A 25,137-nucleotide genomic window follows, 5' to 3' on the forward strand; every position below is an offset into this window, starting at 1 on the left:
CAATGTCACACTATATAGACTCAGCCGTCTTCTTTTCCTCTCTATACCCAGCTGAGTAGGAAGTTAAATCATTAGTTCAAAGAGGAAATATAATTTATAATAATATATTAGAATTCATCAAGACGTTATGCGACCACATAAACGCATGAGGCCACAAGAACAGCTGTGTCTTGTTTGATGGTTTTATCTGTGGCATGAGATAGGGGCTGGAGCAGGTCCATGTGTAGGACTGATGATGGGTAATGTTGGATAAAATTTAAATTTAAGAGAAACAGACAGAAATAAAGATGACAGGTTGTATTTAAAGACAGAATGTACAAATGTTAAACACTTTCTTTTCGATTCAATTTCATCTGGCTCAGTACCAAAGGATTGGGAAATAGCAGATATTGTGCCATTGTTTAAAAATGTAATGAGATCACAACCAGGAAATTATAGACCTGTAAACCTGACATCAATAGTGGGTAAACTATTACTAATGTATATTAAGGGATTATTTTCAGGATTACTTGATACGCAACAAAATTATTAGTGGGAATCTGCATTGATAAGTGAGGGATAGGTCATGTCAAACTAATGTAATTAGTTTCTATGAGGAAGTTAGTGGGAACTTAGACCATTGCAGTAGAGTAGATGTGGTCTACTTAGATTTTGCAAAGGCCTTTGATACAGTGCCACACAAGAAATTGGTTTACAAAATAAGAGAACTGGGTCTAAGATGCAACATTTGTACCAGGGTCGAAAACTGGTTGGAGAGAATAAGGAACAGAGTTGTGATAAATAGGACATTTTGTAATTTGTCAAAAGTTTTAAATGGTGTACCTCAAGGTTCTGTGCTGGAGCCACTCCTTTTTAATATATTTATTTACAACATTGGTGATGGTTTAGAGAGCAAAGTTTCCATTTTTGCAGATGACACTAAACTTTGCAAAATAACAAAAAAAGTCAGAGCAAGATGTAATTTCTCTAAAGAGGGATTTGAATAAACTGGAAGATTGTTTAGCCAAATGGAAGATGAAGTTTAACATAGATAAATGTAAGGTTATGCATTTAGTGATCAAAAACAAGCATACAAGCTATAAATTAATGGGATACATTTAGGGGAAAATCGATAATGGAGAAGGATTTGGGAGTGCTCATAGACAGTAATAGTGCTCAATGTCAAGCAGCAGCTACAAGGGCCAATAAAGTATTGGCATGCATCAAATAGGGGCATAGATGCAAGGAAACAGTGTGTAATTTTGCCACTCTATAAAGTCTTGGCAAAACCTCATCCTGAATATGGAGTACAGTTCTGGGAACCAATCTACAAAAACAAAAAAAAAAACACATTTTGAAACCAGAAAAGGTTCAGAGAAGGGCAACAAAATTGATAACGGGTATGGAGTCAATAAACTATGAGAAAAGTTTAGCTAGTTCAGGCATATTTACTTTAGAAAAGAGGCGTCTAAGAGCGGATATAATTACAATGTACAAATAAATTAAGGGTCAATACAGAGAACTTTCATGGGAACTTACTACCCCCAAGGACTATACACAGGACACGTGGTCACCTAAGATTAAAGAACCCCTTCCTTTGCTGGTTGTGAAATTTCCTCTTCTCTAAAGTAAGGGCAGTCAAGATATGGAATTCACTGCCAGGGAAGGTTGTGATGGCAGATTCAATTGATATTTTAGCAAAAAAGGGTATCTAGGGTCCAGACCGTTAATTAAAATGAAGGTTAGTAGTGGATCAAAGTTCAAATAAGACTGCAGTAATGGGTCAGGAGGAATTTTACCTGAGTGAAACAGATTGGAGGTTACTTCATCTGGATCAATTTCAGATATAAGACAGTGATCGCAAGATATCCAAAATAGGTTAAACTTGATGGACTGTTGTCTTTCATCAACCTCATGAACTATGTTAAATATCATTGTCACTCTCTGTATGAGGAATGTTTAAACATGGCCACTGTAAAGAAATATCTTTAATGTCCAAAAGATGGCAAAGGTAAAGATATACTTCACAGCTGTTTGTACAGGTATTCACACCACTCATGTATTACATAGTATATAAACTTCTCCATGTCATCAGTGAGTCCTTTTATATTCTAAAATGGTTTATTGTATTACAAACAGTGCTAAAAATATTGCAGGCCATTCATAACCCTTTCAATTAATATGTTTAAAAGTACATGAGATTATAATCGCAGTAAGATACATAAAATGTTCACATCAAGATGTACTTAAAAAAAGACAAATAGTCCATGAAACCAACACAGAACAGTCATTTATTAAGTGTAGAAATTGTAAAGAAAAGTAGGTTAAATTAGTTTGCTATTTCACATTGATATGCATCTTAAGTAACCACAATTTACATCTCCCAGCCCTTTCCACCAGGTTGCTGTGGTATCTTGTAGCCCACGAGACCAGCCACCTCTTCAAGAGAACGCTCTCCTTTGGCATGGTACTCCTCGTGGAAGATGACGTGATTCCTAACACTTTGCAGAAGACATAGATAAGTGGAGGCTAAGAAATGTAGCTCTTGGTGGGCCAAGCAGAGCTTCTCACTGGTTACCTGTGAAGATATAAATAGAAATATCAAAGGAGGATTCATCAAAGTTTCAATAATCTCCAATGTTAAGAGTTAATGAAGGTCTAAAGCTATTCACACATGAAAGAATCAGTCATGATCTGCCTAACTGAAACATATTTGGCGATACGTTTTCTCCACTACATGAATGAATTTCATGTTGACAAAACCAGTTGGATAGCAATAATTACACACAACTCATTATCACCTGATCAGATTTACAAACATTTGTAAATCACGTTCAATAATATTTTTGTTCCCACGAAATGGAATAGCTATGCAACTACATACAGTGATTTGGTGCAAGAGGGCACAAAATGGTCTAAAAACGGAAAGTTAATCGAACAAACTCAATACATGTTGCCAGCATTACCCGTCAGTGGCCTTTTTTTTTTTTTTTTTACCCGTTAACAAAACTTTAATACTGAAAAACATTATAAAACACACAATTATGAAGCTGAACATTCCTACAGTGTTTTCTTCAAAGATACTGCTCAAATTACAGTACTCGTGCATAACACTCATTTGCCATCTCTTAATGCCTTTATAAGCAGAGTTAGTTTGCACTCTTCATGATGGAATTTTAGCATTTTGTGGTGCATTGGCTATGCTTGGGATTACTTTTTTAAAAACAAAAAGGTCCAATAAGCATTTTTTTTCTTAGAAGGGATAGGGTTTTAATTTGTTAGAAAATTGAGAATTTCCCCCTTTATAATGCACATAAAATATAAATGACAGGCAAAATAAAAAATATTAGTTAGATCTGGAAACAAATAAAAAATATTAAATTAAAATTAGCATGTATCAACAAATATATATTCATTTTTTTCTCTATCAATAGGACTATAAGCACTTTACATATGTAGAATAAAAAAAAAAAACACCACTATAAAAATTAAAAAAACATTAAAGAAAATAGACCTAAACACAGGGTATTATGAAGTAGAAGTGCATTAATGAAATGCTTGCGTAAACAGATAAATCTTTAGTCTATTTTTGAAGATTTCTAGAGAGGAGGTGTGTTCCAAAAAGTATGAACTGCAAAGCTAAAAGCTCAGGCTCCATACAGAGTATATGAAATTTTAGGTACTGCTAGCAGTCCTTTATCTTTGGATCTAAGTAAGCGAATTGGAGTAGAGAGAATCAGTAGCTGCTTCAAGTATTCAGGACCCAGATTATGTATGTCTTTGAATGTGAAAAAGCCAACCTGGAAACAGATTTGCAGTCTTACAGGCAACCACAGAAGAAGGTAAGAAAACAGATGTGGCTGGAACAGGATAGATTAGTTAACAGTCTGGCTGCTTGTGAAGCCACATAATTCTGCTGTGGGACTTTGAGATTAAACTCACACCAACCCTCACAATTTATTTTACCATCTGCCGATTACAAACGTTTGCCTTCTTACTGCCTTACAGATTTTATCATCATATGTTACACTTGTGCGTTTGGTCAATATTGGTTACTGTATGCCTTTGCATGTTTATGTTAATAGTGAAGTTGTTAATAGAATCAGACAGGTTATTCGTAAATTAGAGATAGTAGAGGAAGACAAATCTGAGTTAAATGGTTAGTGTACACATGTATGTTATAAAGTTTATCATGTTTAATCAACAATGTAATTGTTCCACAGTAACAAGGATTAGACTCATGGGTACCCTCTCCACAAACAACGGTCCTCAGCAGGGCCTAAATAAGGGTTCTGGCCGCCCTAGGCTAATACGGCCGCAGCGCCCCCCTCCTCCGAATATATAGGTGTATAGGAACACTCCTGAATATGAATGTTCAGGTGTATTCTCCAGCATTCAAATTTAGACAGATTGTGCCATTGTCTCTTACCTGTTCTTGCTCTTCTCTCTTGCAACTTTGTTATCCTCTCGCTGGCTTCTGGAAAGTTGGCGTCCTTTTTTGAAAATGCAAAAATGTATTATAATGCAAACCCTGAATGATTAGGCCCTTTAGTTAAAACAAAACACTCCATTATGGCCAGCTAAAAGTACCCCATTGGACAGGCAAATATAAGCAATATCTGAATATTTGTTGTCAATCAAATACAAACCTCTACCAGCCCCATCTCACTAATATTTAGTATTCTAGTGATTGCTGAGACCACCCATGTGACCACCACACAATCATGAGATTCTGCCACCCAAAGCTGCTCTATTTTTTAAATACCCCCTGCAGCCATTTTCCTTAACCACAACCCCCCCCCACAGCCATTTTCCTTAACCCCTGCTGCAGCCATTTTCTTTACCTCCCACCCTGCATCCATCCCCCTTGCAGCTATTTTCCTTACCTCCACTCTGCTAGCTAGCTATCCCCCCCGTCACATCAAAACTCCCCCAGTCACATATATCAGCCCCCCTCCTCTGCCCTCCTTCATACATATCAACCTTTCCACCTCCCTATAGATTTTCATGGCAGCCCCCCCCCTCCCACCCTATAGATTTGTATGACAGTCCCCCTCTCCCTCCCTATACATATGCATGACAGTCCCCCCTCTCCCTCCCTATAGATATGCAGGGTAGTCCCCCCCCCTCCCTATAGATATGCAGGGTAGTTCCCCCCCCCCCTCTCTATAGATATGCAGTGTAGTTCCCCCCTCCCTATAGATATGCAGGGTAGTTCCCCCCCTCCCTATAAATATGCAGGGCAGTTCCCCCCCCTCCCTATAGATATGCAGGGCAGTTCCCCCCCCTCCCTATAGATATGCAGGGCAGTTCCTCCCCCCCTCCTTATAGATATGCAGGGCAGTTCCACCCCCCCTCCCTATAGATATGCAGGGCAGTTCCCCCCCCCCTCCCTATAGATATGCAGGGCAGTTCCCCCCCCTCCCTATAGATATGCAGGGCAGTTCCCCCCCCTCCCTATAGATATGCAGGGCAGTTCCCCCCCCCTCCCTATAGATATGCAGGGCAGTTCCCCCCCCCCTCCCTATAGATATGCAGGGCAGTTCCCCCCCCCTCCCTATAGATATGCAGGGCAGTTCCCCCCCCCTCCCTATAGATATGCAGGGCAGTTCCCCCCCTCCCTATAGATATGCAGGGCAGTTCCCCCCCTCCCTATAGATATGCAGGGCAGTTCCCCCCCCCCCTCCCTATAGATATGCAGGGCAGTTCCCCCCCTCCCTATAGATATGCAGGGCAGTTCCCCCCCTCCCTATAGATATGCAGGGCAGTTCCCCCCCCTCCCTATAGATATGAAGGGCAGTTCCCCCCCCTCCCTATAGATATGAAGGGCAGTTCCCCCCCTCCCTATAGATATGAAGGGCAGTTCCCCCCCTCCCTATAGATATGCAGGGCAGTTCCCCCCCCCTATAGATATGCAGGGCAGTTCCCCCCCCCCTCCCTATAGATATGCAGGGCAGTTCCCCCCCTCCCTCCCTATAGATATGCAGGGCAGTTCCCCCCCTCCCTCCCTATAGATATGCAGGGCAGTTCCCCCCCTCCCTCCCTATAGATATGCAGGGCAGTTCCCCCCCTCCCTCCCTATAGATATGCAGGGCAGTTCCCCCCCCCTCCCTATAGATATGCAGGGCAGTTCCCCCCCCTCCCTATAGATATGCAGGGCAGTTCCCCCCCCCTCCCTATAGATATGCAGGGCAGTTCCCACCTTCACTTACCTGTAGTTGTGCCAGCGTCGCTCCTCTCCTCAGATCAGCAGATAGGAAGTGAAGACGTCCTGCTTCCTGTCTGCTGCACAGCAACAGGCAGCCTGGCGATTGGCTGTGTGTTGCTAACCACTGACCACCAATGCTTTTGATCGTCGAGCCCTCCACCCTCCCGCATGTGTGTTGTTTGCTTGTCGTCTAAGTAATGGATTGTTAACCAATTTATGACTTTCCAAAATGTATTTAGCGCACCTATACACTGTGGTGAAAAGGCTTTAACATGTTTAAATGGTTAAAAGATGTTACAATTACCTTGGTGGTGTAAGGGGGTTCAGGGTGCATTGAGTGGCGTTAGGCCATCGCTCCAGTATGTGGTGTGCCACGGAAATCCTCTATCCTTATGGTGCAGTCTGGGTTCCGTGGGACTTGGGGGTGTTGCCTGCCTTCCATGCTCCAGAGTTCCACGAAAAAGGAAGGCAGCGATGGGAACAGCTACAGTAAATCTCAAGCAGGCACTGCGCTGCGCCCTAGAGTCTCTAGGGAGCAAAGCTCCACAGCCGAGTTTCTGGCTACAGCCTTTTCCTTCCCCCGCAGTGGAACGCATGTGCGTTCCACCAACAGGAAGTTCGGCATTTGGAACGCAAGTTTGCGTTCCAAATGCCGAACTTCCTGTCGGTGGAACGCACATGCGTTCCACTGCGGAACTTAACAACTGAGGGACGGGACACCAGGTAAGTTCACCCGTGTATAAGCCGAGGGGGCCTTTTTCAGCATACAAAAATGTGCTGAAAAACTCGGCTTATACACGGGTATATACGGTAGTTAAAATGTCTGCCAGCATGGTTTTCTTATCTTGCAAACTAGTCCATTGTCTCAGCCTAGACAAAAGGATTATTGCCCACCAGTCCTGTATAAATGTACATCACATCAGGGTGTCTCTTAGCGGTGTATCTGTGTGTGCTAGCATAGGGAAAAGATCAACAGATAGATGACTACATTATATATTTAAATGTAATGTCTCTGGATTGTAACCTTACTTGTTTAAACAACTGCTGCTGTATAGCCACAGAACAATACCTGGCCCCAATAGTATCCATAGCAAATCATCTGCTATCTGTGAAAAGGTAAACACAGAAAAAGACCAAATCAGGCAGATCCTGGAACTTCACGGAAGGTCATTTCTGAATTAAATACCAACTCCAGAGAACAGCAAATTTGCATTCACTACCCAGTGATAGCTGAAGTGAGGCTTGTGTTGAGGCCCCAGTCTCTGCCCTGACAAAATAGAAAAGGACAATCGGTCCCTGGAGTACCGCCTTTGCCCTGATCTACCTCTCCAGGTCTTGGGGAGTTGTATGTCCGCCAAAAGTGGTGTGACAGTGACTCAGGACTACTGCCTTGCTGGTAGTCGAAAAGGAGAGAGGGGTAGAAGCTTGAATGGATAGACAGCAGTCCCTGAGAGTGGCTAGGATACTGGTGAGGTGTTTTCATTACCCTGTATGTTGTCTGTGCCAGACTGTAGTGTTATTTGTTGCAGGTTATTATTTAAACATGTTTATTGCTGTTTGATGCTACCGCTTTGTTAAATATTGCTCTGACCCTACATTGCAGTAAAGAGGTAACTATCCGGCAGAGTGGCAGAGACCCTGCGACTACGTGCTTTCTTCTTTGCGTATGTTAGCATCCACCTGATGAGCTCTATATCAGCATTACTTGTACAGTCATTACCCAATAAAGTTGCGTTTTGGTTGCCTAGGTGATTTCTGAGAACTCACTACAGTCCTCACAATGCTGCATTTTGTAGGAACTGCAGAAGGTTGTTCTTTATCTGGAGGAACCCATGTAGAGTACACTGCAGTAGTCTAAGCGTGAGCATATAAAAAGGCATGTATGAATGCAGGAAGATCTTTTGGAGTAATGCTTGATTCCTATAATGTTCTTTAGATGATCATTAACATTACCACCTGGTGGTTGTCACTCTACAAACAAGGACAACACCTATATTCTACACATTATCAGAGATTGTCAACTCAGAACCCCCAAGCTTAAGTCAAGATGGACCCAGCTGTAGTCTTGTCATTTGATGTCATAAGAAACTCTGTTTTATCAGTATTTAATCTCAGCCAACTGGCATTCATCCAATCCTGGAGTTCGGCTAGACAATCAGCTGTACCAATCCTTATTGACTGTCATCTGCATAGCAGTGGTAATTCAGGTAATGTCGTCTGATTATTTCATCCAGTGGAACCATGCATACTGCAAATAGCATGGGAAATAGGGCAGAGCCCTACGGAACTTCATAATTTCTCGCTAGCAAGTGTGACTTGCTAGTGAGAAATTATTTTAACTAGCTATGAACTGTGCGCCATCAAGTCCACAGAAATTTTTAAGATTGTCTATTAGAATCCCATGGTATCAACTGTCGCAGAGGTGTCAAGGAGGATTAAGACTGAACACTTGCCTGTTTCTTGCCACCAGAAAAGCATTAAAAGCACACACACCAGTGCTGGTTCATACGATTTCATCTGAATCCTGACTAATGGATAAAAATAAATAAAAATGATCACAGGTTGACAGATGGGTTTCCAGTTGAGTTGAAATCACTTTCTAAATAACCTTGCCTAGAGAAGGAATGTTTCATACTGGTCTGTAGTTAGTTTTGCAATCTAGGTCTAGGTTATGTTTTTTTTTTTGTACAGGAGGGCTGACACCTGCTTCCCTTGTTGTTGTTCAGGAAGAAGAGCCAAAGAGCGCTGTACCATATTGACAAATATGGAAATAATTATAGCTGTCGAAGTCAGCAAATGGGATAAAGTCATTTCAATTAATATCGAGCAAACTTGGTTGTCTTTGTCTGAAAAGATGCGTATTGCACGTTACGGCGTTGAAGGGCGTACGCAGCCGCAACAATAAGTTTTTTTTACACAGTTACACACATCTGTAAATAGTACACATTAATTGTAGTTGCAACAGTTATTTATGTCAAAATATAGTAGTGTGTATGTGTAATATTATAAGTTATATGCATATTAGTAAAACCTATGGATCAGGTTAAAGGAAATGTGTCATGTCTGGTATCATATTAATCCCCTATTCATCAGCAGCTGTCCAGTTCATTCGGCGAAGAGATCGCACATTGCATACTCTAGTTATTGATGTTAGGGAATAAACCTTTAATGTGATACGGACTATAAAATGCTAATTGACTAGTTGAAACTGGAGTCTTGGAGGGAAGATCGGAGCACATCCGCTGGAGATGACCCCCACCTTTGGATTCTTTAGTTTGAACTAGCCTATGATCTGCAACACCCTGGACCTTCCTGAAGCCTGGACCAATAGAAGCAAGCCACACCATCTGCATTGTTTTACTGTATTTCTGTTTGCATATAAGCAGAAGCTTTTCATCTAGTGTTCAGTCATCTTGACCACAGACTTCAGACCTGAATGACTGTTCACTAAATCCAGAGCGCCTGCGATAAGTAACGGCTGTCATTATTATTTCGCTTGAATTATTCTGCTACTTTTTGAGAATAAATATTTGTGCGTTGGAAACACAAATCGAGATTCGACAGTTGTTATTGGATAGCGACAAAACGTGCATAACAATCTCTTCAATTGTAAAATAAGTGACATATAACGGGTAGGGGAAGAGGGGGTGATGTAGAATCATGAGTAGAGACTGAGAAGGAGCGGTTGGTGAGGTAAGAGGAAAACCAGGTGGACAGTGTTACATAGGCCTAAAGATTTGAGAGTTTGCAAAAGGAGTGCGTGGTCAACGGTATCGAAGGCAGCAGAGAGGTCAAGAAGGATAAGAAGGGAGTAGTGTCTACTGGATTTAGCGAGGAGAAGGTCATTAGTGACCTTAGTGAGGGCAGTTTCAGTGGAGTGGCGGGGGCGAAAACCAGATTGGAGCGGGTCAAGTAGTGAGTGAGAGGAAAGAAAGAAGGTGAGATGGTTGTAGACAACCCGTTCAAGGAGTTTGAAGGCAAAAGGAAGAAGCGAAATAGGGCGGAAATTAGAGAGAGAGGCGGGATCAAGGGACGGTTTCTTGAGTATGGGGGAGACAAGAGAATGTTTAAAAGAGGAGAGGAAGATTCCAGAGGAGAGGGAGAGGTTGAGGAGGTGTGCAAGGTGGGAGCAGGCTTCGGGAGAGAGGGAGCGGAGGAGTTGGGAGGGGATTGGGTCCTGTGTGCAAGTGGAGGGGGGAGAGGAAGAGAGAAGGGTATGGACTTCATCTGCAGAAGGAAGAGAAGGAGGATGAGCTAGCTGGAGGGGAGGGGAGAAAGGAGATAGCAGCAGCAGAGGAGGGCGAGAAGGGGGACAGAATGGGCATGGAGGTGGGAGAGGGTGGGGTATGAAGGGACTGCTGGCAGATGTCATGACGTATAGACTCAATCTTGGAGGTGAAGTGGGTAGCAAAGTCGACAGCAGAGAGCGTGGTAGGGAGTGGGAGAGGGGGAGGGGAGAGGAGGGAGTTGAAGGTGGCAAAAAGCCGACAGGGGTTGGAGGATTGGGAAGAAATGAGAGCTTTGAAGAAAGATTGTTTATAGAGGGAAAGGGCCGAACTATAAGAGACAAGAATGAACTTGAAGTGGAGGAAGTCAGCATGAGTGCGTGACTTTCTCCAAAGCCGTTCCTCACTGCGGGAGTATTTTTGAAGATAGCAGGTAAGTTTAGTGTGCAACGGTTGTGGCGGGGACCGGACGAAGCTTGACGGTGACAGCAGGGGCGACAGAGTCAAGTGCAGCGGTAAGAGCGCGATTGTAGAAGGAGACAGCCTTAGTGGGGCAAGAAAGAGTGGTGATGGGGGAGAGGAGCGAGCCCTGGGAGGAGGAGAAACTGGTAGGATCAACTGTGTCAAAATTACACCTGGTGAGAGTAACCTTGGAGGCCGGGGACGATGAGAGGGGTGGAGAGATGCTAAAAGAGAGGAGATGGTGGTCCGAGAGAGGAAAAGGTGAATTAATGAGGTCAGAGACAGTACCGAGGTGTGAAAAAAACAGATCTAGGGAGTGCCCACTGCGGTGGGAGGGAGAGGAGGTCCATTGAGAGAGACCAAGGGAGGAGGAGAGGGAGAGAAATTTGGAGACAGCAGGGTCTGAGGGATTGTCTATAGGGATATTAAAATCCCCCAAGATCAGGGAGGGAAGGTCAGAGGAGAGAAAGTGAGGGAGCCAGGTGGAAAAGTGATCAAGAAATTGGGAGACAGGACCAGGAGAACGGTAGATAACAGCAACACGAAGGTGGACTGGGTGGAATAGGCGGATAGAGTGTACCTCAAAGGAGGAAATAGAGAGGGAGGGTTCAGGGGGAAGAACCCGAAAAGAACAGCAGGAGGAGAGAAGTATACCGACGCCACCACCTTGCCGTTCCCCAGGTCCGGGTGTGTGGGAGAAGGACAAGCCCCCGAAAGAGAGAGCAGCTGGAGAGGTAGTGTCCTCAGGTGATAGCCAGGTTTCAGTGATGGCAAGCAGGTTGAAGGATCTAGAGATAAAGAGATCATGGATAGAGGTCAATTTGTTACAGACTGATCTGGCATTCCAGAGACCACAGGATAGTGGAAGAGAGGGAAGAGGAGAGATGTGGATGAGATTGTTGGGGTTGCTCGTCTGCAAGGGTGAGTAAGATATGGAGCGAGGGGAATGACAGGAAGAGAGGGTTGGAATTGGACGAGACGCAGAAATAAGAGGGGATTTGTCAGCAGACAGGAGATGAGGGGCAGGGGAGCAAGAGGTAGACGAGGAGTGGAGATGGGGCAGATAAGAGGGTTTATGAATGGGAGAGGCAGAAGGTAGGAGTGACGTGAGGGAGAAGATTAGCTGGGGGGAAAGAGAGGGAGGAGGTAGGTAGGAGCAGATTGACGCTGAGAGAAGAGCAGCGAAGGGGACAAGAGGGAAAGGGTGTGAGTGGGGAAAAGGAGGAGAGAGGAAAAGATGTAAGAGGGGGGCAGCATGTTAGATCAGGGGCCCAGAGGAAACAGAAGAGATGAGGAGTGAAATAGGGAGGGGGATGGGAAGTGAGACCATGGGGGAGTGAGGAGGAGGAAGAATATGGAAAGGTTGGACATGGGAAGCAGGGGGATAAAGGGAGAGGACAGAAGTGAGAGAGGAGTAAATCATGATAAAGCTAGAGAAGGTGTGGAATAGACAGTTGAAAGAATTCAGAAATCAAGAATGGTAAGGGCTAACAAGTGTAGTGAGGAAATGGTGAGAGCACAAGAGGTGAATAAAAAAAGAATGGAAAGGTAGAAGGAGAGAAAAGAGGAAGAAGAGATGTAAAGTATGAGTCAGGGAGTAAGAAGCAGAAAGGACAGCAGAGAAAGCAGATGGGTGGGTTTAGAAAAAACAGTTAGGTGAAACCGTAACATCAGGCATGATTGGAAGGCAATAGTATAAAACAAGGCATAATACAAGGTGCACTGAGCTGGTTATACACATCCACAGGACAAGAGGGAGCCAGTTCAAAGTTCAAGTTAAGTGGAGCAACAGTGTGGTTTAAAAGTGGGAATCCAAGCAGCATAAGAGGAATCACCAAGTGATAATACTGCAGCAGGCCTGAATAAGTGTGAGAAACAGTTCAGCAGGGAGAGTCCAGGCAGTTAGCAATCCAGGTGGTGGAGGATATCAGAGCTCAGGGCGGATTGTTAATGTTCCACTTCTGTTCTCCTCTTGTTCATCTCTTGTATATCTCTAACTATACTAGACGTTCCTCAAGGCTCCGTTTTTGGCCCCCTGCTTTTCTCCCTCTACACCTCATCCCTTAGAGTCCTCATCCACTCCTTTGGCCTCCAGTACCACCTCTATGCTGATGATACCCAAATCTATCTTTCATCCCCTGACCTCTCCCCTTCCCTTCTGTCTCGTGTCTCCTCCTGTCTCTCGGCCATCTTATCTTGGATGTCCCAACACTTCCTTAAACTCAATATTTCCAAGACCGAGCTTATAGTCTTCCCCCCTGCCAGGACTCTCCCACCTCCCCCCCCTCTCTATTTCTGTTAATAACACTACCCTCGTTTCTGTCCCCCAAGTCCGATGCCTTGGGGTCATCCTTGATTCCTACCTCTCATTTAAGCCTCACATTCTGTCCCTCTTAAATCCCTTTCTCACCACGGAAGGCACGAAAAACCCTTGTTCACTCGCTTATTATCTCTCGCCTTGACTACTGTAACCTTCTTCTCTCTGGCCTACCTGATTCTCGCCTTGACCCTCTCAAGTCTATCCTCAATGCTGCTGCTCGCCTCATTTTTCTCTCCCGCCGCTCTATCTCTGCGGTCTCCCTTCAACATTCACTACATTGGCTCCCCATACCCTACAGAATTAAATTTAAACTCCTCACCCTCACCTTTAAAGCTCTTAGTCAATCTTCCCCTCCCTACATCTCCAATCTCATCTCTACCTACACTCCTACCCGTCCCCTCCGCTCTGCCTCTGACCGCCGCCTCACTACTTCACTGATCACCTCCTCTCACTCTCATCTTCAGGACTTTGCCCGGGCTGCTCCCCTGCTGTGGAACGATCTTCCACGTTCCATCAGGTTAGCATCTACTCTCAAAGGCTTCAAGCGTGCCTTTAAGACTCATTTCTTTATTCAAGTCTATCAGTCCTCCTAACTTTCTTGTCCTGGCTCTCTCCCCTTGTTAGTACCACTCTTTGTGTGTCTCCCCCTTCCCTTTAGGTTGTTCGCTCTCATGAGCAGGGCCCTCTTTCCTTGTGTGCTCCTTCTACTGTTCCTTCAACCTCTGTACCTCTTGGCCTGCTTCGCTAGCCCTGTTTTATTAATCTTCGGCCTTCTTCTTGCTGATTTCTACTATCCCTTTCACTATCTGTCAGATATAATCTGATTTGCTTTACCCTGTCATCTGTGTTTGTATATATTTGTGTATCATGTTGTGTCTTGGTTCTGTTTTCTGTATATGTAATGTACGGCGCTGCGGACCCTTTGTGGCGCCTTATAAGTCAAAGATAATAATAATAATAATATTAACCGCACTGTGTGTTTTCCCCTCCCTTTCCTTCCCTATGAAATCCATAGTTAGGAGACCAAAAGGAAGAACAAGAGGCCCCAGAGCCTCTCATGTTCCCCGATATATGTGAAGATCTGACATCAGGACATGCAGCGGGTGCAAGACAGTCGTCGACTGATTGACCATCTATTAATATCAGCAAGAAGAGGGATCATAGACTTGCCATTGGTGGGGGGTGGGTAGTTCTATGTATCCAGTTTTAGGCATCCCTATGCATATGTTCTGTTAAAAGGGTGTATGTGTATAAGTACCCATTATAAGCGACAGCAAGAATGTGATCTCTGATTGGTAGTATAAGGTAAATAATGAATAAAAAGATGGGAAATTAAACATTTAATTTTGCTAAGCTGACACCATCTTGTTGCCTTATAGCAATTTTATTCTCTTATAGTTCAAAGACAACTTAGATACAGCTAGTTTGTAGGAGTTATTCATTATTATCTTGTTTGCAAGAAACTATACCCATGATCTTGGATATGGCAGACAGGAGACAAACCAACTTCCCCTGGGGGGTAATTCCTCTGTGAAAATGTGAGAATGTAGCAAGTACTCTGCAAAGAAAGCACGATATGTAGCATGCTGCTGATCCTATACCCTGCAGATGCTTGCATATATAAGGCTTGTGTATATAATGTGTTTTTTCTTCATCTTGTAAATGATAACAAAATCTATGATGCACTTATTTTACCTTTAAAATAGGATTTATGCATTTGTTTCTGACTTTTTAACCTAGAATGCTTATCTTGTTTAAATTAAGCAATTTTAACTTTGTAGCAAGGGAAAATGATTGTAGCGAACGTATATGCGACAATTGTTTTTATGTATTTCTAATTTGCTAGTATTAATTTAGGGCTGATGCACAAATAAACCAGCTTTATAAAGTCGACTTCCATTGAGCAATAGATAAATAAATAAACAAATAAAAAAAATTGTTAACACAAACATTAGTAGCATAATAAAGTAAAACAGTTTATTTGGTTGAGAAACTATAAAACTTATACTCATTACCTAGATGAGATGCTGGGGGATCCGGTGCAGTATTGCATGGTGGTTTGAAGTTTTTACAGCGAGGGAGCCAGCTACTATCAATGTGTCCTGAGCATGGACCCCGGCGTCAGTGACAATTAGGGGAGCCCCGTGTGTGGAGGGGAGAGCAGGTCCTATGATTTGGGGGGTGCAGTTAGTCTCATCATCCTAAAAAGTTTGGCCCCTAGCAGTAGCACAATATGATCAAATGTCCAGGATTCTGCCCAAATCAACAAGACTCTTAGCAGAGTTTCAGATGAAGGATAACAATCATCACATATAGAACATTAACATGTAGCTGATCTGTTTTATAAGCACCAGCAAATACCGACATATAGTATGAATGATTTTATCAAGCACTTCCAAAACGTTCATAACAGTAGCATGTGTATCAGAGTCCTGCTTTTTCAATATTTTCTCCCCGAAAATAAAAATGATTACTGTAGATGAGTCCACGCTATTAAGTCACATTAATAGAAGTAACCATAGTACAGCAAAAAAAACATAAGTGACAAACCAATCACTAGTTGATGAATATATGACATTGATTTAAAGTATACTATTCAATAGGTAGATACTATTCAACCCCCTCCATAAAAAAAGAAAAAAAAAAAAGAGCGATCCTGTCCCAATTGAATCTACAGATTAAATATCATATTTTAAAATTAATCACCAAAGAGATGGTTCTTGAGACACTCCAGAACACCAATAACTTTTTATATAAAAAAAAAGTTTATTATACGATAGTGAGGCTGGTATGGGATGGTGTACAAATATTGTTATATGTGAAATACTTATTACAAATGTTTTAAATATTTCAGTATTAACATACTGTGTCATTGTATATAATATAGAAAGGGATTCTATAAAGGAGATAAATTAAAAGTAATAAACAGGCCTAGATAGTTTTCATTTTCATTATTACAAACAGTCCAAAATGAAAGCTCTTGTAGCAGATGATCCCATCATGATTCCAAAATAAAACTTTGGGGATTTATTAACAACAGTATGAACAATTTTGAGCTGTTTTTTAAAATTTAAAAAGTAAAATTTTGATTTTGGAAATTTTACATTTTTATTAAAATATAATGTGTTATATATCATATGAAAGCCCATAAAAAGAGGTTTAAAATGAGACCTTGCCCAACTCTCTAGCTCAATCAGGTGAGCTACAAAAGCAATAACATAAATAAGAGCAAATTTTTAGTTAAAAAGTGCAACTTTAAAGGTGTCTAGCGTGGGGGGTTTTCTTTAAACCCATGGCAACATTTATTATATCAAATATAATTGAATTTCTAAAATGGTGTTGATTTAATGTGGCCCAGCCCCTCAAACACCAAGCCCCTATTTCACAAAATTAACATGATAGAATGCAATTTATTAGACAACCATAATATAAGGGCACAACTGTGAGATATATTTTTTTATTATCATCTCCATTGTTTACATCATGTGGCAATTTTGTGCATGATTCCATTGCATCAATTATATTAACAGCTGATTATAGCTGTAAATACCAACAGCACCACACAAAATCATATAGTTTACATATATAATATAAAAGCCACAGATCATCATAATCACCATTTATATAGCGCCACTAATTCCGCAGCACTGTACAGAGAACTCACTCACATCAGTCCCTCCTCCATTGGAGCTTACAGTCTAAATTGCCTGACACACACAGACACACAGCCTAGGGTCAATTTCTTAGCAGCCAATTAACTTACAAGTATGTTTTTGGATACCCACATAAATGAAAAATTATGAAACTCACAATTTATCATCTTGTCTATATTATGACAATTCATGAAAAAATATATAGTAAATCTAAATCTTGACGTAGGTTTGCCATATCAATCAACTTATTTAGCCCATTGGGATGTATAACTGCCACCCAGAATATCCCTAATGCTTCACTGACACATATGTTCTGAATCTATTATCCCACCTATCAGTAGTCACAATATGTTCAATGTCAGTGACTCTAAGACTACTTTCCCTTTATGAAGGGAAGTTAAATATCCTACAAAGCTGTGATTTGACTTTTGAAGGATAATACAAGGTCACTTTTTGGAACATTGCCATTATGTTCCTGCTGCAGTGTGGGCCACATATTGTAGCCTATATATTCACTCACAAGTAAATAGACAACACAGTAAGCTTAACCCCATAAAGCAAAATTACATGGTGGTGCCATATTGCAGATAGACAAAATCTCCAAACATTTATCCAGATAAAATAAACACAGATCGTCATCTATGTAGCCACACCCATATTCATTCAAGAAGGGCCTTGATCTACTCAACAATGCGTATTTTCTGACAAAGTTTCACATACTTTCCAGTAAGCCCTACCCCTTTCAGGTTCCACTAACTTGGGCAATGTTGTTAAGTACAGGATTATTGGGAGCTATGGATTGATGTTTATAGAGGTCATCAATGAGATGGAGATAACAAATGTAAAGTGCGGTGATAGGGCCAGGAAACATTTATTTTTCTCCTTGCCCCGCAATCTGTACAAACAGCACCGTTGTGCTATTGCATTGCCACTTGAAATCCCAGTGGCATCACCATGTCACACTTACAGGGATTTCCTTCCAGTTGGTCTTTGATTGGGAGGATTGAATCTGCTATCCCAAGCAAGGCACTACTATTAGATACATAGTGACATTAATCTAATAGTAATTGCTGCTGTGGTTATGAATAGATCCAGTTTGCTTTGGATTTGTTAATACTACAAAAAAGGCAGAGGGGGAACTAATAACATATGTCTCCTTGAAGCCTTTCCTTGTAAAAAATACCAAAAAAAAACCAGATGAGAATGAAAAGTATACATATAGCATCTTTGTAAGGTAGCAAAGAAAGCCCTATTGCGTCCCATTACAAAAAAATAATAATATTTGCTTGTTTAAAATAAGAAATTAAAAAGTGTTTCATTTCCTGCCAAACTGATGCAGAGCAAGTTGGTCTGCTCACAGAAATAAAAACCACCTACAGTCCTAAATGGGTCTAAAAAACAAATTGTGCATCCAACAACACATCCACAACATCCTCAATCCCATAGCAGAATTCAAGACTTATCACGTGCTGCCCCCCTCCACTGGAACAATCTGCCTCCTTCCATCCATCCATCTGTCCCCTAATCTTGGCTCCTTCAAACGGGCGCTCAAAACCCATCTGTTCCTCAAGGCCTACCATCCATCCACTTAACCTTCTCCTTCCTTCCTCTCCTTTCCTCCCACTATCCTCATGCGTTTGATCCCCTCTACTGACTCCTCTTGTGCCTGCTGTCTGTCTCTCCGTCCCGCTTGTAAGCTCCTATGAGCAGGGCATTCTTCCCTTCTGTCTCAATACCATTTTTTCCTCTCCTACGCCACTGTACCTATTTTATTCAGATATAGAAGTCTTGGTTATAATTGTTTTACCCTGTACTGTGACACCCTGGTATACTGTCTGTACTGTTAATCTGAATTTTGTATGGCGCTGCAGATACCTTGTGGTGCAATATAATTAATAATAATAATACCATCACTGCTAGACCAAATTAACTGAATTTGGCCGCATGTTTTTAATTTTAAACTTTAGAAATGTTCTTATATATTGTTTATGCACATCGGGGGCAGGGCACGTATAAACTGTTTGCTGATTAAGTCAATCACAAGTATGTCTCTCAGTAAGGATGCATATCCAAAGGCTTTTTTGGAGTTTGTTTGTTTTTACATGTGTTTTATTACTGTTAATGAATATAAAATGGATCTGACAATAGAAACCAATTATAGCATCACCAAACCTAATACAGTTTTTTTTAATTATGTTTTGGTTTTCTGAACACAACTCAAATGTAGTGATGAAGCCTAAAGTGAACTTCAAAGCACTAGTAACAAATGTTTTTCTTTAACTGGCCTTTAATTTTCTTTTAAAACCAAGAAAAAAAAAACAGCAAGTATGATGCCTATAGCACCATAACATAACCCTCTGTGGGACATTAGGTCTTGAGTTGAAAAACAGCAGCTTTTTCCTCCTTTGTGACTGCTTCCTAATATCTCTGCTGTTACTACTCTATTTACAATCAGCGCCAAGGCTGAGTTTTACCTGGCAGGACAATAATATAGCAACCAGGTGACTACATCAATATTCACAACTTACACGAAAACCTTTAGCAAAAGGTGGTATGGCCAGGACTACAAGCACTAAGGCTGCTTTATTATAAAAATAAATATATGCATACATTCAGAGGCATTGTTGCTGTATTTTCAACCTCCAAAATGTCATATAGATGCAATATAGACCATGCTATGTACACTAGGTAGTCTTGAAACCAATAAAAAAAACAAACAAAAAAAAAACCTAAACTATAGTTTGTTTTTAGATACTTCTAAAACTATCATGCAGGGATTATAGGCAATTTTAAAACGAAATATAAATATGTATCATGTAGTAAAGTGAGAAACAAATTTGACAATGCATTACCTGATTGTTTTTGAACTGTTGTCGAATGTAATTGTACGCAGGCGTTTTCCTGTAACGATCCGCACCGCTTAGATGACGTAGCTCCCGTAGAATGTTGCGAAATGTATGGAGCGAACAACCGAGAGCCGCCATCTTTGACCTCAGCAGACAAGGAATCCTAAGCACAAGGGCGCAAAATCGAGAGCCGAGCGAATCATACTGTAATGCAATGCAATAAAAGTGAACGCTACCAACTGCATTTAAGGGAGGCTCCTTATGTCTAAACGAATTGCAAAGAGAGAAACATTGTTTTCCGCAAAGGTTATTAAATGAATGCTGTGTTTCCGTTTAACACTTTGAATAGTGTATTTCTACTGATTCAGTTTTCTTATTAATATTGTAAACAAAGCGGGATTGGTCACGGTCAATGTTAATAAACCTTTCCGATTAGCTGGAAATTGATCTGAGCCTAAGGTTAGTTAACCCATGTAAGATAAATACTGGAATAAGGAAAGTGGCCAAAACAATAAGATGATGTAGTAAAGGTTTTTATGTTATTATTGTAAAAAATAGAAAAGTATTCTTTTGTCATTTCCTGACAACACCAAAACGAGATTACAAAAAATTCACGAGACCAGGGTTGGGGGAACCACCAGTATCCCAAGTTACGATATAGCTCCTTCAGCACACAGTGAGGCCTATTAGAGAAGCTCCTAAGAGCTGAAAATTTCCCCATGATAACTGTATTATTAGGCAACTCTGTTATCTATTAAAATAGGATTGCAGCACTGTCTTCATACGCAAAAGCAGTTGATTTACCAAGATGGGGAAAATCAAAGATTTTCGGAACTTGTCCCAATTGGCTAACACCATCTGAAGATGACATTACCCATTGAAGCCTAAGGGGAGATCATTGCGGTAGAGGGATATTCTGGTCTAACATGCTCTCCCTTCTGGTTACTATCGTAAAGGTGGCTTTGCGCATGTGTGTTCCCTTAGGTCAAACAGGTGCAAAACAACCTTTGCGATAGCAACCTATGTTTTATTGTACGTAAAGCATACTTGCCCACTCTGGGAGACTCCCGAAATTCGGGTACGTCTCCCGGACTCCCGGGAGAGCAGGCAAGTATCTTGTATACGGCAACTCACTCATCAAAATGATGCGATTTGCAGTGAATCCCGTCATTTTGGCCCCACCCCACAACAAAAACGTTATTTTGTTGTGGGGTGGGGCCAAAATGACGCGATTGACCGCACCCCGCCCCCCTCCCACCCTACAACTAGGCCCCCTGCCCTGGATCTCCCGGAATTCACTTTCCAAAGGTTGGCAAGTATGACGTAAAGTATCACCAGGACAGTCTACTATTGGATGCATTGTCCCGGGATGATTTTTTGTTAAATGGACAATGGATTTGTTAAATTGTTTCTTTGACATAATAATTAACGGGTTAAAACCCTGTTAATTAATAAATATGCCCCGGAACATGGCGTCTGTTGCTGCGTGGGGTAGGCACATGAATGCTCCTTTTTATCTCCCCTATGCAATAGCAAAATATAATTATTTAAATGAGATCCAAAGGGTCAAGAAGGCAATTTTTATGAAGGTGTTCCCTGTTAGGATGGGGTAGTAGTACAACACATCCTTGGAGCCAATAAAAACCAAGCCTTAAGCCAAAAAGTGTAAATATAGCCAAAGCAGTACATGCAACAGTTGTGGGTCCTGACTATATCAGGGGGGCCCTATTCCAGAGAAAGAAATGTGCTTTAAACTTAATATGGTTTTGTAGCAAAATTTATATAGGCAGTTATATGATATAATGAGGATAAAATTACTGTAATATATAACTTAGACCAAGGTGTCTAATAATCATTAGATATACACTATGCAAAGTATCAGATCTGTCCTCACACCTTCTACCATTTCCCTCCACCACCAGGGGCAGGCTGGGCTGGGGGGCAGGGGGGCATCTGCATTTTTTCTGTTTAAAATAGGCTGCTGAGTCAAGTCTTGCCCCCCGGGCTAAAATTTGCTAGTCCTCCTCTGTCCACCCCCCACTTTACCCTTCTGCCTCCTACAACCCACTTTTCTTGTCCTGCACCTTATCCCGCCTCCCCGTTTCTGACACTTCTTCCCTCTTCACAACTTTCATTTAACCTGCTCTTCTGCTTGAACTTAAAATAGAGTTCTGGCGGCTGCTGATCAACAGAGGCAGAGCATCACTGAGTTACCCTAGCAATATTTTTTTGATAAATAGCGGTGATAAGGGACCGTTTGTTGTCTACATATCTCCATGAAGAAACTCTTCATTATAAATAATCCCCTATATTTTGAACTGGATATCTATTATTTCTCTCACATCCAATTGGGGGACACAGGGGACATTGGGGTATAGTGTAGGTGAGATAGGCGTGTGGCACTTTAAGAAAGTTGTTAGCTAGCCCTAGCTTCGCCCTCACTATACCCCACTTCCTGCTTAAGCCTCAATTTAGTTAAAGTGCCTAGCGTGTAGGACGTATGGAGCTGCATCCTCCTCCTCCCATCCCTCTACCCATTTCAGTGCATTTTCAACGGCGCTGACACACTTTGCATGTGTGTAGCGTTACCACTCTGCTTCCTCCCTCCACCACCGGTTTTCTAGGTGTCTGAGGCAAAATAATGTTAAAGGCATGCTTGTGGTGCGCTCCTGCATTGGCGTTTAAAGCAGCCATGTCCGCAGCAGGAGCATCTGCGCTCTTCTCTGAACTACCTGCCGGCGGTGTCTGCGTGTAGAACCTGACGTGGGGGACCAATGATGTAGTAAGCTTTTCTGCAGCTGTAAGTGTTCATAGAAATTTTGAACCACCAGGCAGTCATTTTCTGTGGTGCTGCTCAGGGGAGGGCTGGCAATTTTTGGCCCAGGTGGCAAGATTCAATTCAGTAGCCTACTTTTAAGGGGAAAAAATACAGATGGCCCAGTGACCGAGCCCAAGATAACTCACTAAAGGACCGGCCCGGGGGCTAGCTGCCCTCCTGCCCCCAGGCCAGCCTGCCCCTGGTGCTGCTATAGGGTCTTTGCTGGTAGAAACAGTGTTGTCCGTTTCCCCTCCCCCATTTACCTATTTTGTTAGCAACCAGGGGAATGTTAATATGGTACAGTATGTGTGTTATAGTTTCCAGCAGCATTGCTTAGACACTCTTTATCCTGATAGTGTGTGATGCAGGAATGTATACATGCATGTTTAATCATAGTTGACTACTCTCCCGGAATGTCCGGGAGACTCCCGAAGTTTTGGGAGTTCTCCCAGGCTCCCAAGAGGGTAGGCAAAAATCCCGGAACCAGCATCTCCCCGTTGTTGTAAATGCCGGGGGCGGGGCTAACAGCGGCATTGCGCGTGGCCACGCCCCCTCGACGGACCCCCTCCCGGACAGCTGGTGTCAAAAGTAGGTAAGTATGTGTTTAATGGAAAGCTGCTCACATGTATGACCTGCATATTTATTCACTGGGGTCCCTGCACACGTGCATGGTGTCGGCAATAATATAGAGGTTCTATGGCCATGTTTCTTATGGAGTACATTTATCTTCTTGTCTTTATTGTTGATAGAAGTATTTTTGAATTTTAATGTACAGATAATGGCTATCTATAGTTCTTAGGCTGATTGTGTTCACAGTAGTTTTAAGTGACCAGCAAAATAGTAGTTCATGTGTTAAACATACAGGGGTATTTTTAATAAACTGCAGGTTTGAAAAAGTGGAGATGTTGTCTATTGCAACCAATCAGATTCTAGTTATCATTTATTTAGTACATTCTACAAAATGACAGCTAGAATCTGATTGGTTGCTATAGGCAACATCTTCACTTTTTCAAACCCGCAGTTTAGTAAATATACCCCATAGTTTGCTTGTATGTGTTCTAAAATTATATTTCTTGGTGGTGGTCGGTGGAATATTTTTCCTTTTCCAGTTTGCCGGCAGCCATAGTATAAATAATTTTTTTTAAAAAACCAAAAACAATTCTTCTGCTGCTGAGTCTGTATGGCTATGCAGCGCTCAGCAGGAACAGTTGTGCGGTGTTTGGAGCAGGGGATCGGAGGTGCTCTGGTGGTGCCTCTGCTGCCGCCCCTCTGCTTCCCACGTAGGATTCCTCCAGGCAGCCACCATAGTCGCCACAGGCTGTGCTCGGTTTCCCAGTGGCTGCACAACTGTAGTCACTGCTTCACTGTGCAAATGGAGAATGGCAACAGGTAAGTGAAAGCCTTTTTATCAACACAATGCTGAGAATGGTGGGGTAGAAGACACAGTGGGTCACCTAGGTGGCTGCCTCTGACTATAGGCAGCCATAAACATACTTGGGGGCCTGGGTCAAGTAACGGTTACACCATGGTGTAAGCCCCTGCTAGGCAATTGATTGGTTGAGGGAGCTGTCCTGCAGGAAGGTTTCCAATTCAGTGCTGGACCCTTGGGGGTTAGTGCTGCTTCTCTCTCCCTGCATTTCCTTCCCTTTTGGAGCTCCAGTTTCTCTCTTATCTGTCGCTTTGTCTTGTAAGGTACCTGACTGGGGGGGGGGTTATTACCCTTACTCTGTTGGGGCAATTTGGCTGTATAGCAGGCTCACTTTCTGGGCTTTGATTGTGCGCTGCTTGTTTTTGTCACTGTGTTTTGTCCCTTCTGTGTATAATTTTCCAGACAGTCCAACGCATATGCTTTTTGCGCAGTTTGGCAGTCTGGGGACTGCAAGCCGTGATGCGCCGGGGGGTTCTATCCGATTCGGGGGAACCATCTGGGCTCGTTCACTGACCAAGGCTGTGGCTCGGCTTGCCCAATTGGTCTATATTAAGGACCGTCCATTCTCCAAATCCCACTGCCTCTGTGGCGCGTGGGAGTGGGGGGTTTATTCTCGTAGTCAGGCTGGACCTTGGGTGTCAGTTTCTGCAGAACCAGCCTAGGTACGTGGTCTTGCGACTTAGGTACAAGGTATGGTTTTCACTTTCCTCCTCCTTATGGAGGAGGTTGCATTCAGCTGTGCATCCATCCTCCCGTAAGCATAGGCGGATGGCAGCGCCTCTGCTGTGAACTGGATCATATTCTTACTGTTCTTTCCAGGTGGAGGGTAATGTAGTTGGTGACTCTGAGGTTCAGAACTTTTCTATGGTGGAGGAAGTTTCTCATGTATGTCAGGGGCTGGATGATTTAATATGGACTGTATGTTAGGTGTAGTCCCTTAGTCCGTGAGCCTACAAAGCTTTCTCCTTTTTACCAGGCGGACAAAGAATTCTGGTCATTTCCCTCATCCTACCAGTTGCATGATCTATTCAGTGGGTCTTGGGCGCCACTGAATCGTAAGTCCCAGAGGTCCTCTCAACAACAATCCTCTAATCATATTTTCCCTGAGGTTCTGGTGCACTGGGAGACTACCCAACTAGTGGTTGCTCAGGTGCGATGGTTGGCTCAAGTGCCAAGGTTGGCTAAGGTTGCTTTCT

At 42.5% G+C, this 25,137-nt stretch overlaps 1 protein-coding gene across 1 annotated transcript; it reads right to left on the reverse strand.

The window, feature by feature from the left end:
• Positions 1-2,249: 2,249 nt before the first annotated feature.
• Positions 2,250-19,881, reverse strand: FMC1 (formation of mitochondrial complex V assembly factor 1). The gene is made up of 2 exons (XM_075182717.1): positions 19,701-19,881; positions 2,250-2,557 (listed from the first exon to the last, which is right to left on the reverse strand). The coding sequence occupies exons 1-2, from the start codon at positions 19,830-19,832 to the stop codon at positions 2,354-2,356; spliced, it is 336 nt and encodes a 111-aa protein (XP_075038818.1). The 5' UTR covers positions 19,833-19,881; the 3' UTR covers positions 2,250-2,353.
• Between the last annotated feature and the right edge of the window lie 5,256 nt (positions 19,882-25,137).

This window comes from Mixophyes fleayi, chromosome 8, assembly GCF_038048845.1.
Source record: "Mixophyes fleayi isolate aMixFle1 chromosome 8, aMixFle1.hap1, whole genome shotgun sequence".
NCBI lineage: Eukaryota > Metazoa > Chordata > Amphibia > Anura > Limnodynastidae > Mixophyes > Mixophyes fleayi.